A 17131-nucleotide genomic window follows, 5' to 3' on the forward strand; every position below is an offset into this window, starting at 1 on the left:
TAACAATACAAACTTAAATATAATAATAATTAATGTTTTTTTTGTAAATGATTGACTGAAGACAATGAGTTGCTCAGGCTGAATCGTTATAGGTACATTTGAGGATGTAATCCATGTTTTAAATCAAAGGGACAGAAAGAGAATGATCACATTTTGTTAAACGTACAGTATATCGTGTGTAAATCAGACAAGATGTCGTTGTCCTTCTCTACTGCAACCCCAACAACATGCACGTCAGATGCACGTCACTGGCCCTGGGATATAGTTTTGTAACAGATGTTCACGTAGTGTCGTCATAAAAAATGTAAAGTCCACCTCTAAAGTCTAATCATCTACAAAAAAAAAAGGTAAATTAAATTAAAATGTGGGTTAAAAAACAAAATCCTGCCAGGAGCAACTTTTCTTGACTCATTTAACAGTTAATGTCTCTAATTGTCAGGACAACAGTGTCAGTAAAGAGTCGAACACAGCACGCACACTGATGTCTTTCATATTTCTGTCTTCAGTCTCTGTTGGAGCTCAGACAGAGACGTACGGGACATCAGAGGACACTTCCTGGCCTCTGTGGTGTGTGTTATATCCAGAGTATTCACGTACAAACCTGCGTGTCTCATCCCTGTCACTGCCAATCAAAGGTGGAGTTGATTTATGTCACTACCTTCAATGAGATGAATGTCAACAGTAATCTTTCCCACTGAGGACAATGGACACGTGTGAGCGGTGTTGTTGTGTGCTGTGAAAGACGTTAAACACACTCTTGTGCCATTACTGGAATTGCACTTTGACAAATGTATTTTCTTCTGCATCGTCCTTTGCATGACACCTTGGCCTACGTTACCCACAATGCAATGCAACTACAGCTAGCAGAGTTTAGCGCCCGGTAAACTCATTTGTTTGCAGGCTTCAGCTCCAGTTTACCAAGCACTTAAAGGGCCAGTGTGTAAGAATGAGTGACTGATGTTGAGACTCCTCCCCCAGGAAACTACGATGGCCTTTTACCAAAGCAGAAAGTTGTTGCTGATGTAGTTTTGTCCATTCAGGGCTTCTGTAGAAACATGACCGCCTCCGTAAAGCCAAGGCCTTTGCCTAAAGCACATATAAGAGGTGAGATCCCAAATGATTTTTATTTATTTTATAAGTTATAGTTTTATATTATTATTTATAAGTTATTATAAACTTATACAAACATGCATAGAGGTTGTATATTCAGTTTCAGCCAGTGAAACCTCCTACATGTTACACACTGGACCTTCAGAGATTTACAAAGTGTTAAAGCAACTCCCCAAAGATCGTTAAGAGTTCCCCTTTTCATTTATTCATTTGTTCATTCATTCATTCATTCATTGTCTACCGCTTTAGCCAATCCCAGCTGACACAGGGTGAATGGAATGGAAAGGTCACCAGTCCCAGTTTAACCTTAACTCTGCTACTGTCTGGGAGAGGAAATAAATAAATATATATAAAAACACTGTTTGTTTGTGTTATTCATAATAATGTTTATTTGTGGAAGTTAAAATGTGGCATTGAGAAAACTCTCTGATGCTTTAAAGCTTAAACCGTTTAGTGGTCACATTATGTTTTCTACTTTAATCCATTCACGTCTTAAGAGGTTTCCCATGCTGCTGTGTTGCTGCGTTCATGTACTGGTGGATTTCAGTAGTACTCAGTTTAAAGGAGGCCGTCCTACAACACACACACACACACACACACACACACACACACACGAGAGAGAGAGAAACGGACTCGGATTTTTGACATAAATATGGTCATGTTTAAAATATTAAATATACAAAATATTATCAGTGATTTCAAATAAAAAAAACCTAACGTCGCTCACTCTACGCTGCTTCAAATGAGGCCGGTGCTTCTTTTTTTACTGTAGAAAAGCCTGTTTTTTACAGCCACGTGTCTCGTGTCTGACGATAACTGTCGCGACTCTGGTCCCGGAAACACCCCGCCCCTGCTCCGCCCCCGCTCCGCTTGAGTCCGTGTTTCAATAAACAGCGCCCATGCTCTGTGCGGCTGACGGCGCCGTCGATGCCGCGTGGTGCGTCGGCCCCGAAGGCTGCAGACTTAGATGCGTAGCCTGCTGCTGGTACCAGTTCTGGTGTGTAAACTCCCCCATGTAGGTGGGCGAGGACTCAACTGGAGGCTGATAGGGAGCCTGCACCCTGCTGGCAGGCTCCAGCATTGCAGTATTCTTGATGCCGTTGCTGTTTGTGTTGCCGCCGCTGTTGTTGTTGTTGTTGTTGCTGCTGCCGCTGCTGTTGTTGTTGTTGTTACTGTTGCTGCTGTTTTCCCACACAGCTGGGGATGGAGGAGAGTTGCAGGCCATGGAATCGCTGGCGTCTGGACTGTGTTCAAGAGACATTTCTCCGAGTGGAAACTCTCCGTTCTTGTAGAGCTTCTTAAACTTGGAGCGACGGTTCTGGAACCAGATTTTAACCTGGAGGGAAGAAATACATCACCTTAAAACTGTAATGTGTTGCCTTTAATCTTAAACAATGCCTCTTACATCCCAGCCATTGTTGAATGATTCACATAAAGCTGATTAAGCCGAGTGGTTTTTCAGTATAATGGTGTCTTGATCTTGACATTTCTGTGCTAAACATGGGAACTTATTCTTTTATGTCAACAGAAACGTCGCACTAACAAAGTAAGACTGCAAACTGGTTGGAGTACGACTGAAAGAAGAATCCATGTCAAGTTTCAGAAGTGAATTCTCCTGCTACGAAAACCTGGCCACTCTCCCTCAGTCAGGTCTGATAGTTTTGCTTGACAGAGGACTGAGCTCACAAATGTGACATCATTTCTGTCCACAAAGATGCCAGCCCGTGGACATGAGGAACGGGACATCGGCCATAAAAATCACCAAAGGTTGCACACTGTGAAGAATCTGCGACAAGCAAAGGTTTCTACACATTTATCAGCCATGTGCAGTGAAAAGACTCAGTATTTTATATTTATATAGAATAACATGACACACTTTTTCCCCCAGAAGTCATTGCTGACTGAAAACTGGACAAACGTTCATCATCAATCCCTGAATGAACGGCGCTGTTTCATCGACAGGTTACATCGAAGGATGACACTGATTTATTTAACTGTGACGTTTCAAATAATCTCATTACAGTCGATGAGCAGCAGCAACACGACGAATGATCTCCTTGAAACGCGGCGATCATGATGCCACGATTTGTATAAACAATACCAAACTGACAAGTGCCTCACAATAAGTGACATAATTGCTGCCTTTGTTTTCTTAAGCACAATACTGAGCAATGATTTACAGCGGCGATAAAACAACCCGCGCAGCGAGATTTTTGTACCACTTGAGCCAAGGTAATTCTTGTGGTGGGAAATTATAAAAGCATGACTGTGTAAACTGGCATGACATAATAGAAGCTGCTCACAGCTCTGCCAAATTACATTCACCCTCTTCTTTTTTGTCATTGCTTTAATTAAATATATTCCAATTAGATATTTAAGGCGTTGCTTTGTACACAAGTGTTATTCTGATATTTCTATATAATCCGTAAAAGAGACGTTGACTCACTTAAATGTCTTTAGGATGTCTTTCACTCACAGCCACTTTATTAGGAACGCCTGTGCAAATGCTTGTTAACACGAATAACTGATCCGTGTCAACACAGTCAAGACGACCTACACGGCTGTTTGTGCCAAAAGTAAGATCATAAAGTATTTTAGATTATACAGTATTATAATCTTTAATCTAAGGTACTTTGTAATGTCCAAACTGATAAGTCTGATACTAAAAACACACTCAATCCTTCGTATGTTATCGTATCGTACCCTCAGCTTCTCATGTAGTTTTTTGCGGCAGTTTCACTTCAAGTCACCTGACTTTTCTATGTAAAGTGCTTTGATTTGATGCATGTTGGAAATGATGTTCTCAGGCGAACCAACACTTTTCAGTTTTAATGAATTCTTTGTCAAACGGAGCAAAGAAATCTGAAAATGTTCCCATTTCAGAGGCTGAAGAATCCGAAAGCTTGTTTTCATTATTGAAAAAAAAAACCCTCTAAAACCATAAGAATCACTATTTAAACAATCAAACTTGTCATGTTTCGTTGCAGTTTAGTTGACTACCACCAAACACACCTTCCACATCAAGTGACACTTAAAACTAACATTTAAAATCGAGGCGACAGCTGGCTCCGACTGTCACTGAAAGTCCCATCTTAACCTTTCAGACACTGCATTTCAAACTGTCTGAGACACAAACCTCAGCCGCTTTCATCTCGTTTAATTAAACCAATTAAGCTGGTGCTCGGGCTTCTTTGGGTGCCTGAAATCTTAGTTCGGCCGCTTTCGGTGCCAACTCAATTAAACGTGTTATTTGTTAAGTCATCGTGCGCACAGGCTTGACGTATTTGTGAAATGATATCATTTAAATATAAAGACGCTCGCTGTGATTACACTTCATCTGCTTCCAGCTCTCGTCACTCCAAGTCCCTTTGGTGGCGACTTCATTTCTTCATTTGAATCCTGTACAGCAACACTTTAATTAAGCGCGTCGTTTTCACTGAACAGAGAAGGATGCCGTGTCCCTGCAGTCTCACCTGCGTCTGCGTGAGGCCCAGCTGAGCTGCCAGCTCTGCTCGCTCAGGCAGAGCCAGGTACTGGGCGGACTGGAATCTCCTCTGCAGGACTGCCAGCTGGTAGCTGGAGTAGATGGTGCGGGGCTTGCGCACCTTCTTGGGCTTCCCATTCACCATCCGGACCTCCATTTCTGGCTCTTCTTTCACTGCGAGAGGAAAACGGAGGAAACCATGTTACACCTCGACAAAAACCCTGTGGTGTTTGTGGAGACTTCACGGCCAGAACTTTGCCCTCCGTGCTGCCAGTCGTCCACAATTCAAACAAACGGCAGCACTTTCCTTGCAAGCAGTGGCGTGAACTTGTGTTGAGTCCCTACAGGGCACGTCTGTGCGCAGACGCAGCGTAAAAATAGCCACGGCCGCTACAACCCCGAAATTTCAAAGAAATTCCGCCAGCACTCTGAACTTATAATTTTGGTCAGAGTGTCTCCCACAGCCGGGGAGGGAGACAGAGATTTATAGGTGCTTTTCATGTAGCCTGGAGGCCCACTTGTATACATCCTTCCCTCTTTATGCTCTTTATGTTGTTATTCTTGTATCCAACCCTTTTTTCCTCTTCCTTTGGAGATACAACCAACCCTTTCCATCACATACATTATTCACTGAGCAGTGTTTTTGCACTCATTTTTGACTGAATATGTAACATATATATGTTTTTTTTAAATCATATTTTTATTGGGGTTAAGGGCCGTGTTAAGAGATAAACATTACAAGAGTTGCAAGCAATACCAAATTGTAAAAGTAAAGAGCTTCTGTTTTAGTGTGTGTGTGTGTGTGTGAATGTACTCATTTTGTTGCCTCTCTAGTAGCTTTTCTGGTATAAACAAGGACCTTGTTAGGAACAGTAGTCCTCATGGGACTAAAGCTTGGTCCTAATGAGGCAGATCCTCCTTTTTGAGGCTCTTGACCGAGCTGCGGCTCATGTAACGGGTAAGGTTTCTGTCCAAATCTGTCCAACGAGAATAGCTATGCAAATCGTGTTCATTGTGTTTATTTATGTGTTTGTCAGGGCGTGGCCACGGGCCTTGCGTGATAAGGAGCCGTCCTGTGTTGGATGATTCAAAGGCCAAGGCTGACTGACGTGTCATGACACCTGATGTGCGTGGCTGTGGGCCAAAGTCCCCCGAGGCCATTTCCAGGAGTCAACTCCCAACTGGAATGTCAAAAACAGCACACCAGTCTGTCGAGTTTGTTTTTTCCCTCTGCGGTTTGCACAGAGACACCTTCCAAGCTCGGGTTAAAAAGAGCCAAGAGAAGAAGAAGGAGAAGAAGGGGGAAAAAAAACAAAGTGTGGCCGTTCTCAAAGGGGAAGTAAGAGTCAAAATAATGTCTGCTGTCCACGGCGTTGACCTTTCTCTTCCTGTAACACCTTTACAGTGTTGATATTCTGTAATATTGAGGGGATTACCTTCCCTAAACATGGCATTAGTATATTTATTTTGACATAATCTATAGTGTGCATGAGCAACGTGAGTGTAAATAAATCAGTTTGTCAGTCGTCCTGAGGTGAAGCTTAAGAATTAATCCTCAAGGCTTTTGAGACCTGATCTGTCATAATGAAATCTCAGAGAAGATTTCAAAAACATCAACAGTGTTAACAGACGCGTTACATTCTCCAGTCTTGACTTTTCTTGGATGCAAAGACACATTTAGAAATGACAGACATTTAACTGTCTCTGTGTCACATAAAACCTGAAGCGGCACCACAGGCGTATCCTCTCAAAGTTCACATTCAGTTTTTGAACTTTTTAAGTACAGAGAGAGAGAGAATAAACATCACATGGACAGCAAAAAATCCAAAATAAAAATGTTCTGTCTTTTTTTTTAAAAAAAAAATGTAGTTTTAAAAATGATTGTGATTGTGACTGAACCCTGGTTTTATATTCCTAAGAACATAAAGTATTTAATATTTGTGAATCTTATATCATTATTATTATTATTATTATTATTATTATTATTAACAAGGCAGAAGGATTTATGTTTTTATTCTATAAAAATACATTTAGTAGAAATAAGAAATAAAAGTGAGTTTGTGTTTTAATTGATTGTGACTTTCTAAACATCCTAAAAAAACAACTTATTGATTTGCTTATATAATCTTTTAATTATTAAAAAAAAGTGACCCTCAGGTGTAAGAGGAGCTTTCAGACAAAGATGGAGAGGTGACGGCGTGACAGTGCGCGTGCGTCTTCATTCAATGAAACTAAATAATTATGAACCAGTGAAACTGATCCAAGACAAAACACGTTCAAACAGTTCCATAGTAACTCACCACTGTCCTGCATGACTGCCTGCGCCTCCCTGCTGCTGAACGCGGCGTGTTCCCTGTACGCTGCGTGCGGATACGCGTACTCAGCTTTGCCGACGGGGTACGCGCCGCCGGGTCCCATCCCGTTCAGGTTGTAGTGGTGATGGTACGCGTACGGGTTCATGTGCTGGGCCGCGTACGGCTGCTGCGCCGCGTAAAAATCCTGCGCGCCGTGGAGCGCGCTCTGGCCGCTGTAGAAGCCCATGTCTGTGGATGAGGACTCCGGCAGGGTCGGGGAATCCTTGGTAGCCGCTGAGATGGAGGAGTTCACAGCCACGGGGAGCGCGGGCTTCTTGTCCTCGAAGACAGGTGAGGGCTGCCCGTTCATTTTCTCGACTTCTTTCTTTCTTTCTTTCTTTCTTCCTTCCTTCCTTTCTGTCTTTGATGTTTCGTTGCTTCGCCTGGAGCTTGCTCTTCAGAGATCCTCACGCAGTGGTGGAGCTGCTGGCTTTCCCAAACTCCCTTGACGCAGCAGCAGCAGCAGCAGCAGCCAGGCTGTCCACGGTGGCGGCGCCCAACCCAACTAGAGCTCCTAATTACAGGGTGCGCCGAGCTGAGCCAAGCCGGGCAGGACTGAGGGGAGTGGATGTCTCCTTCTCATTGGTTCGCCCGCTCTCTCCCTGCCTCTGCCCTGAGGCCAAGACAGCGCTGACTGTCGCCTGTCTGGCTCCCTCTGCTCCCCACACTAACCTCCATGTAAAGCCTCTCCTCATGAACCAGATCGCTCCAACACTTGGAACTCTTGGCAAAGCCATAAAGTGGTCCTGCTAACATCGACTTGGACATAAGTGTTATGTGGAATCCTTTAAATAACTTCCGGGAATCTTCCCCCAAAACAGAGATTTCGCCATGGAGCCGCAGAGCTGCGCATAATGGTGTCGTGATAAGCAGTGTTTACGCATCAGCTTTGCGCCCATTCAAATGCAGATGCCAGAGCCAAGTGTTATAGTTATTTACAGTGAATTAAGGATTGTTGGGGCCTCGGGCTTCTCCCACCATGCACCAGGCAAAAGAGGCAGAACCCACTGGAGAGAGACCACAGATAAAGAAAACACTCTGTGATGCCCACGCAGGCAAAACTTCCTTGAAGTGTGTTGTTCTGCAGCTTTAGTTTCTGTGAAAACTGTATAAGATCTGCTGTTAAAGGTACAGTGTGTTGTTGCAGACGAATATATCATCTCACCACGCCCTCACAAGCGTAGAGGAGAACCTAATGGTAGCCTTAAAGTTATTATTAAAACTCAAATAGTGTTCGGTTGTTGGTTCAACATGGTGGCCTCGATAGAGAAGACAACAAAAAAAAGCATCTAATAAATACATTATTGTTCCTTTTCTGCCAAATGGAAATAGTTTCACTTAAATCTTGTCACACTGGACTCTTTAGCCTTTAAAGGCACAGTACGAAATGCTGCGTTCCATTTACCTCGGAAGTCTCGTTTGATGATCCCACATGGAAGCTGTGCGGGATCATGGGAATTGTTCCCTTCACATTAATAGCCACTGAACATCTATCCACGTGACTTAAGGGGGTTTGCCCCAAACGTTAAAGCAGATGACATCATAAAAAAGTGACCAAAACGATGCCATCAGTTACAGAAATACACGTTAGTACACTATATGACATTAGTCCCATATGTTTTTGAGTTGTGCAATAGATCTGAAGTGCAGAAATGTCACATGTCTTATCTTTAAACTTTTAGTGCATCACTTATTTTATTATAAACAAGTGTCCATTATTCAAACCTATTGTCAAATGAGTTCACACAATGCTGATTAAGCCTGTCAGGTTCACAGGACTCTCTCTGTTTAGTGTAGTGTTTACGTCTTGTGTCACCTGTCATCATTCGCACACTGCACACAGGAAGCGATTTTTTTTATGTCAAGGCAAACGGAGGCAACAGCAACATAGCGCCGGTAAAGTGAGACGACTGTAAACAGGTGGGAGTGCGACTGAAAACACAGTCACGACCCAGTGGTTCGGCAGTCTGACAGGATCAACGCCCCTGCACCGTCTTGTCTGTGGTGCACACACACACACACACGAGTCTCATGATGTTGCTTGAGAGAGATGAAAGACGCGGCATTAAAATAATGCAACATTGTTCCTTTTCACCAAGACTAAACAAAGGCAGAGCAAAAAATCACCACATGTTCGTACCACAGCTTTAACTTTGCATCATAGATTTAGCAGAAAAACATGATTAGGTAATGTCGTGGTTGAGCCTTCCGTTCTTGCTCCATAGTTTTCAAACATTTTCACCTCGAGCTGAAACTATTAACCTTTTTTTTAATTATCAGTTAACCAATTAGTAGAAAAATGTATTTTATTTCCCAAATCTTATGATCAAGTTGCCCTTGAGTGTCTTATTTTTATTTTTACTACAAACCAGTTATTGGGTAACTTGTTCCTCTATTAAATAAAGAAAAAGAAAACTTTTAAAAGGTCCAGTGTGTAACATTTAGGAGGGTTTTATTTTGCAATTTTTTTATATACAATATTACCCATGAGTATATTTGTCTTTACTAACTTAACATAAAAAAAGTTTTTAATATTTTTAAGAGTTTTAGGCAAGGGACTTATGAAGGCTGCCATCTTCTGTCATGTTTCTACAGAAGTGTGAAATCTTACTATGCAAACAAAATAACATCCTCTCTGGTGTCTGAAGGCCACCACAGTGATTCTAACACGCTTTTAAGATGCTGAAACCAGAGGAATTGTTTTTGCAACCAATCTATAAATGTGTGTTAAAGATTCTTTACAAAGCAGCTGTTGTTGTGATGTCCCACCAGACTCAGCATATGTAGACTTTTCCTTTTGAATCAGTTACTTCAGTTTAAATGAGTTGAATTACTTTAAATCCATTCGACGCATGACGTGTCTCTGGTTGGTAATCAAAGATCTAGCATGTGAGCATCGACAGGCAACCGAGTACAAGAGAAACTAAACTGTTTAACTGAGCTGCAAGAATAAAAAAAAAAAAAGGAAGAAACATTTCCTAACTGGTTTTCAATTCCAGGATCCTTAAATCACAACACTCGCAGATTTAATTTTTTTTTATTAGCGTTTGTTTTTCTCTCTTGTCATATACAGTAAACCCTTGAGTCCTTGCAAAATTAAGTTCCCAAAAATGTACAGCTTGGTTTTCTTCAGTGAAACCCACCCTTCTCAATTCCCAGAACAAGAGTTCTCTCTGCAGTCACACCTCGAGCATCAAAAAGCACTTTGTGTGACTGACCAAGCTCTCGGTGGCAAGATTTATTCTGTTCTTTACTCGTTACAAAAGAGAAAAAGAATGAAAGACAGAGTGAGGGGGCAGTGTGACTATAATCAGGCCTTGGATGATGCTTGGCAACTGTTATGTACAAACAGGAAGTGGGAGAAAAAAAGGGGGTGGTGGAGGGGTGTATGGGAGTCCCCCCCGTGTGGTGATGAGTGCCCTCTGCTCATTGTGGCATGGTCCCGAGTGGATAGAGAGCAAATTCCCTGTATGGTCCACAAATCCCAGAATGCCTTATGATTTGGGTGAGACCACAAAGGTCGCCGGAAGGTTGGGATGAGGAGGGGAGGGGAGGGAAGGGGAGGGGCGTGTGGTCGCCTATGTGTGTGTGTGGGGGGAGTCTAGTCTGTCTGTTGATTGATTACTTCAGAGCCGCTGAAAACCAGAGACTTTCAAACATTCACATTCAGGCCTGTTGGCACGTTGAACAGAACAATTAAAGAATCAGGTGAGGGACAAATCAACCAAGTGACAGCGGATCTTCTCTTTCTTTTCTTCTTCTTTTTTTTTTACAATATCATGTATGTATAAGTACTGTATATGTATTCTTTATTGTTATTTTACAAGATTCCCTGATGGCCAGTGCAGAAACGGGTGGGGGGGGGAGGGGAAGGTAGTGGTGGTGAAGGGGTTGCTTGTCCAGTTTTACATACAACAGAAACCAGTGGTGGGAGAAGAGAAGAAGGGGCGCAGTGCCAGGATTTGTCCATGGGGGGAGCACTTTGTGCCAGATCAACCCCCAGTCAGATGGGAAGGAGGCGACAGTGACAGGAGGAAGGGAGAGTGGAGGGCTGAGGGAGGAGTGGGAGGAGCTTCGTGTGTCGTCCACCCTGTCACTTTGTTGTCCTGTTGGTTTGTTAGTTCAGTTGGTCAGCTGGTTTATTTGCTTGCTGGATTGTTGAGTGTTTGTAATCTCCACGTTCTCCTACACGCCCACTGTGTCTCCCAGGGTTGAAGTGAAAGATTGACGGAGGTCAGACTGGCCCTCGTCACACTGAACAGGAGGACAGGCGGTTTCACTCTTTCTGCAGGAGAAAGACGGAAGACGGGTTGAAAACTCATCCTCACAGAATTTCTGCTTCCCTAACTCCATCAAGGAGCGTACGTTTTAGGTTTGAACAGCATAGCTCATAAATAACTTTCTGGGGGGAGTTTCTGTAGGTTATGACCCAAGGGAGAAGATTTTGGTGATGATTTCCATCAATTTTACTACAAAACAAATGCCAACTTGACAAAATATGGGAGTCCAACCCATCGCATTCACACACACACACACACTATTAGTTCTGTGTCCGGCTTACCTTATGTTAGCTTCTTGGCTTTGTTGTAGAGCGAGTCTACCACTTTGCTCATGTTCTGAATGGTCTCCAGAGCTGCCTCGTATGTCTTGTCCACCACTGGCTCATCAAAAACAATCAGCACGCCTTCACCTTGGTCCAAAATACCTGTCAGTGTGGATAAAGCAAGACAAGGTGAAGGGAAAGCCAAGAGTCATATCATAGACGTCAGAACACAGCATTTGAAGTCTAATGGCACAAAGCAACTACAACTAAACCTCTAAATATAAGTGACATTTCAAGCTGAGTGGAATGCAGTTACTATAGAGCAGAAGAGAAAATGAGATTGTGCAATATATGACATAACCTGACAGACGGAATATATGTGATCTTTACAACACCCCCGGGGTGCTTTGCACAAGTATGGACATTATTCCAGACATGCTGCATTACGACATCTTCAACTCTATTCCAGGGAACACTTACACGTCACAATAAAAGCACATAAAATAAACAACATCTTTAAGTTAATTAGCATTGGAGTTTGTAATGATGCTGAAGCTGACACCCACATTCGCTTCCAAGTTGGCAGAAACTTATCTTACAAGGATCGTGCCCCTAACTTTGTCAAATAGAATGTCATAGTGTGTCTGAAAATACAGCAACGCTTTACATTATAGTCCAGTGTGCTTGCACGTCCATGATGTTCTTGATGTTGCATGATGGGATTTTGTGGCGTCAGCTACCGGAGCTCTATAATAAACACTATTATTTACAACAAAGAACCCTAACTCTTCATGAAGTGTTTATATGTGCAGTAAAGCTGGCACACTGGTCATATTGAACTGCAGATTACGCACCGTGAAACTTCTCATCCAGGATCATCTGTGATAATTTCCTCTCCACGTCTCCCTGAAAGTCAGACACAAGTAAAGTACTGTACTTTACAGCAGAAACTTTTAGGAATGACTAAAACCAAGCAGCTCATGTATGATTAAAAAAAAAGGAAACATGAAATGAAAAGGGCAAAATCTTACCTTAGAAAGTTTAATGAGGGAGGAAATGTGTGCTATCTGCGGGGAAAAAAGATGGACAAGCACAATAATCAAGCCCACAAGTATAATACCAGTATTCTGAGCAAACGTGTGTGTGCACTTATAATTACGGATCTCCATATTTTGAGTAAAGTTTTGTACCACGTTGATTACAAACAGGTGGGAGGAAGTTTACCTGGACCCTGGAGAAAGGTTCGATGACCCTGATGAGATTCTGCTCCAGCAGGTTGTCATACAGCTTGGTCAGATGGGTGCTGATGATGGGGTCATCCCTCAGCTCAGCTTTGTACTCTGTAAGTGCCTTGAAGATGGCGGAAACAGAACATTACAAGTTAAATTCTGTGCTGCTAAACAACTATATTTTGGCCACAGTCAACAATGAGAGCATAAGGCATCAAATTCCAGACACAAACCTTTTCAAAGTCCGCGAGTGACCGGTTCTTGCTGGCTAGTGCTACACATTTCAGTGAGTCTGTCTGTAGAAGAGAAAAAGGGTTATACCGTATGGCAGTGGATGAACACTTTCATCAAAAGAATCTGAATTTATCAAAACTACCCTTTTATTGTGAGCTCTAGCTCTCAGCTCCTATTGCTACAGATAATATGCTTATACATTTCCACATAGCTCACTAGCCAGAAGTGTATTCCATTTCTATGGCAACCTCTATGATCTACAGGGTGTTAAGAACGCCTTTCCTCCAGTATTTTTGGTTTTTTCATCATCAACAACAAAACAAAAATCGCAAAACAAAAATCTGAGGAAATGAAAAATAAGAGCAGGCTTCTCATTTCATGCCAGTTTCTTGTCTAAGTGTTTCAAAATGACTTGTTTTAAAACAACATCTAGGTAAAACCCTTAAATATACATTGATTCATTGTACACTTTCTAAAAGACTGAGGCTTAAGTTCAATGCCCACAAAAAATTGATGGATTTAATGCCAGAGAAGAGAGCCATCCATTCTGACAGAGTCCAGGATAAATTGGGGGAATACTACACAGTGGATGTGGTTGTAATAAACTCTTTTTTTTTACACTGTAACATCAATAGTGAGGCTCCTCTGCCTTTAAAGACATGCCAGGTAATTGTAATCATAAGCTTTTTGGAAACACATGTTTATATTTGTCTCACACTGACACCTGTCTTTTGTTTCATGAGTGTCCTATGAAATGACAACAATGTGGACATAATCCAAGATACTCTACCTGGACAACCACAGTCACAAACTTAAAATTCAAATGTAAATTTAAGGAAATGAAGGGTAATAATACCTGTCTTCCAGCATACCGGAGAGCTAACTTTCCACTGATGAGAGCCTGTACATCCTCTGGCCTGAAAAAAAAACAAACAGTTAAAGGGTCATTCATAATGAAATCTTATTTTACTTCAAACTGGCAAATTGTTAAAAAGTTACACAACAGTTACAAAACATAACCACTATCATTACATTCTGAGAATAAAATGATCATACTGGCAGTGTTGTAGTCATCATACAGATTGTCATGTTTGTGTATACACTCCACTTACGCATTGAGCATGATTTTGCAGAGCAGCATGTATTTTAGGGCTGTAATGGCTCGGGGGCTGTCAATAGAATCGTAGCCCTCAAAGGCCTCATAGAAGTAGGAGTATGCGGTCTTCCAGTCTTTCTCCTCTGCTGCGTGAATGATCCCTGAGGACACAACCAAACACACACACACGGTAAATGACAGGCAACATAAATGTCCATTTAATGTAAAATATTTATATTGTACCTGACTGCATGTCTAAAGCTGCTTGTAGTTTGGGCGGGCAGTAGATGGCATTGGCGGTCGTCCTGGCAGAGGTAAGAGCAGCGCGGGCCTTGGGAAGGTTGCTGAGTGCGTGGTATGTCTTACTCTCCAACAGCTGAACCTCAACCAGCAAGGCCTTGTCGTCCATCTTCTTCAGCTCCTGAAGCAACTGGGAACCTAAGAGGGAGAAGGAAGAAAGCAGTTAACATAATAACTTCAGCATGTTTACTGATCTCTCAGCCCTAAAATTCCCATTAGAAAAATTATTGTAAAAAGAAAAACTACTTCAAGAGATTGAACGCTCACCAAGTTGTAGTGCCTCCTGGTAGCACTTTGTGTCAAAATACAACGAAATGAGACGAGCCTGAGGGGAAAGGAAAACAACAAACATATCAGAACCCATAACTTCAACTTGTTTGGACTTGACTTGTTGGCACTGAGAGTATATACAGTAGTCCTAACTTAAAAGTTTGAACCGATTTCAAAGTTGGAAGCCTGGAAACCTATTTAACACAAACTAGAAGGGCTGCAAACTATTACAAAAACCCCTAATAACAGTGAATTTTATAGTTATTCAGTAAATGTTGAGTTGACCATTTGTAGACTGATGGGCTGAGTGAACATTTTTTGAGGAGTTAATGATCTTAATAACTAGTCTGAGGTCTTCTTCAATAGCCCATTATGTCAATTTTGTAAATTATGTTCCGATTCAGAGGACGCCAGTGTGACTGACAGATGGTATCATTTGATACACAATCATACGAGTACACAGTCTCACCTCGAGTGCCTGTCTGAGGAAGGTCCTCTTCTCAGCCTTGGCCCACTCTATGCACTCCAGACAAAGCTCAACCTCCTGACCTGTGGCAGCCTCCATGTCCAGGAAGAGGTCAAGCAGGGAGCGGACCAGCCGAGCTGCCTTGGCCTTGGAGATGGAGTTGAGGAAGGGGCGTACATACTTCAGCAGACCCCCAAGCTCTGAGAAGGAGACAGGAGAAGAAATATTTAATTAATTAAAAAAAAGACTTGTGGTTATTCTGCCACCATGGTTGGTGAAAGCAAAAATCCAGTTTCAGCAGGTAGGATTATCAAAGAGTAGTCAAAAGAGGGTCAAGACTTAATAACTGACACATTCGTAACTTTGATCTAAAAGACACCAAGTTTCACCAGCTGCTCTCCATATTTCATCTGTTGACAGCCAATCACCATACATCTACTTTCATTGCTTCAGAAATTAACAGCTTAGTTAAAATTATAAACATAAAGGGGGAGTGAAATAGAAACTTGATCTAGCACCAACAGCAGGAATGCAGCTGCTGAGGTGTGACACCATCAACCATGAAAACGGTGCAGAATTATCTATCACACCATCACATAAACAGGACAACTGGTGAAAGTGAAACTGAACATGTGCAGCAGGTTTGCTACCAAGAGAAGTATTCAGTTAACTTAATTTCAGACACAAAGGTCCATGTCAATAAAAATAGATGAAAATAATAACAAAAGCAAGATGAACAGTGCAAGTTTACATTGCTAATTGTTTTTTTATACATCTCTTCCTGTTTCTATAAACAAGAAAAACCTTAATTAAGGCAATTATGATCACAAAGACACCTGTTAGTTAATTGAATATGTTTGTCATTACACAAGATACAGTATACAAAAGCTGGATCAGTCACTGAACAATACATACTTGGAGTCAGGAGTCGTGATTGGAGTAAAAGCTGCGTAGCTTCAGTTGAGTTTAACAATTACATTTATATAATCAGTATGACAAATAGCTTTATGTGTGATTTGAGCACATGAACATGTTCTTACCTGCAGCCTGTCCTGTCTTGGCCAGCAGAGCACCCAACTCCAAGATGCTCTGCTCTTTAACACGCACCGCCTCCTCATCGCTGTCCTGGATGTCCCGCTTCACTACAGCAAACACACGGGAATGTAAGCTAGTTTGTGCTGACATTAATAACGCTGATGATACACGCATCCCTTCCGTCTCTGACAACTAGCGTTACGTCAAATTGTATCACCAACATGCTAGGTAGGATGGCAAGCAGCCAGGCAGGTAGCCAAACTAGCCGTGTAATATATGAAGTGTCAAATTAAACAACAGAAGACAATGACAGCTCCATGTCTATAGATGACTAAAAGCAAACACTGTCAAATGATACGTGGGCATGAGCTAACTGCCATGACAAAGAAAGTAACATTAGAGAGCCTATTTAGTGTCACATTAATTCCCTTGTTGCCCTGACTTGTAACAAGACGAATAGTACATGCTAACAATATTGGCTGCGTGCGAACGTTAACTAGCCAGCTATCAGTCAAGTTCGCGTTAAATGAATGAGCCTGTGAAGCTAACGTTAGCGTGGCTGTCAAGCTAGCCAGTATGATGCTAACCGGCTAGCCACTGCTGCTGACTCACTGTGCAAGCAACGAGAAAAAGGAGTCGGCCAGCACTGAGCTAGCTAACATAGCTTAGCTGCTAACGGGCTAAAAGCAAAGGTTGCTAACTCAACTGCTCCACGTTTGGGGATGTAAAGCATACATCTCTGGGCCGGTTAGAAATATTATTCTTTCTATGACCACATTATGTCGACTATATTTACCTATTGAATGAAGGATGTCGATAGAGGCATCCCTGTCTGTTCCAAGAAGAGACTGTGCTCTCTGAAACTCAGCCACTGCCGCGGCTGCCATCTTTCCTCTACCAGCCTCCGTTCCACTCTGGCCGGCTGTTTTCCGGTCAGATTGTTCACATGTTCGGGATAATACCGACCCCTACAGGTAAATGCGGGTATATCCTTCACAAAGCCTACTACT

General features: G+C 42.3%; 2 protein-coding genes across 2 annotated transcripts; both read right to left on the minus strand.

Annotated features, from left to right (window-relative positions):
• Positions 1–1891: 1891 nt before the first annotated feature.
• On the minus strand, positions 1892–7473 carry LOC122784738 (homeobox protein Dlx3b-like). Its single transcript, XM_044050064.1, has 3 exons — positions 6895–7473; positions 4584–4768; positions 1892–2446 (listed from the first exon to the last, which is right to left on the minus strand). Exons 1-3 carry the CDS (start codon positions 7256–7258, stop codon positions 1994–1996), a joined length of 1002 nt encoding a protein of 333 aa, XP_043905999.1. The 5' UTR covers positions 7259–7473; the 3' UTR covers positions 1892–1993.
• Positions 7474–9969: 2496 nt separating this feature from the next.
• Positions 9970–17033, minus strand: LOC122785709 (26S proteasome non-ATPase regulatory subunit 11A). Its single transcript, XM_044051624.1, has 13 exons — positions 16918–17033; positions 16127–16228; positions 15090–15286; positions 14618–14675; positions 14294–14488; positions 14067–14211; positions 13811–13871; positions 12954–13016; positions 12716–12841; positions 12523–12558; positions 12346–12397; positions 11510–11653; positions 9970–11233 (listed from the first exon to the last, which is right to left on the minus strand). The coding sequence occupies exons 1-12, from the start codon at positions 17006–17008 to the stop codon at positions 11511–11513; spliced, it is 1269 nt and encodes a 422-aa protein (XP_043907559.1). The 5' UTR covers positions 17009–17033; the 3' UTR covers positions 9970–11233; position 11510.
• Between the last annotated feature and the right edge of the window lie 98 nt (positions 17034–17131).

Source organism: Solea senegalensis, linkage group LG19 (assembly GCF_019176455.1).
Source record: "Solea senegalensis isolate Sse05_10M linkage group LG19, IFAPA_SoseM_1, whole genome shotgun sequence".
In the NCBI taxonomy this organism is placed as follows: Eukaryota; Metazoa; Chordata; class Actinopteri; order Pleuronectiformes; family Soleidae; genus Solea; species Solea senegalensis.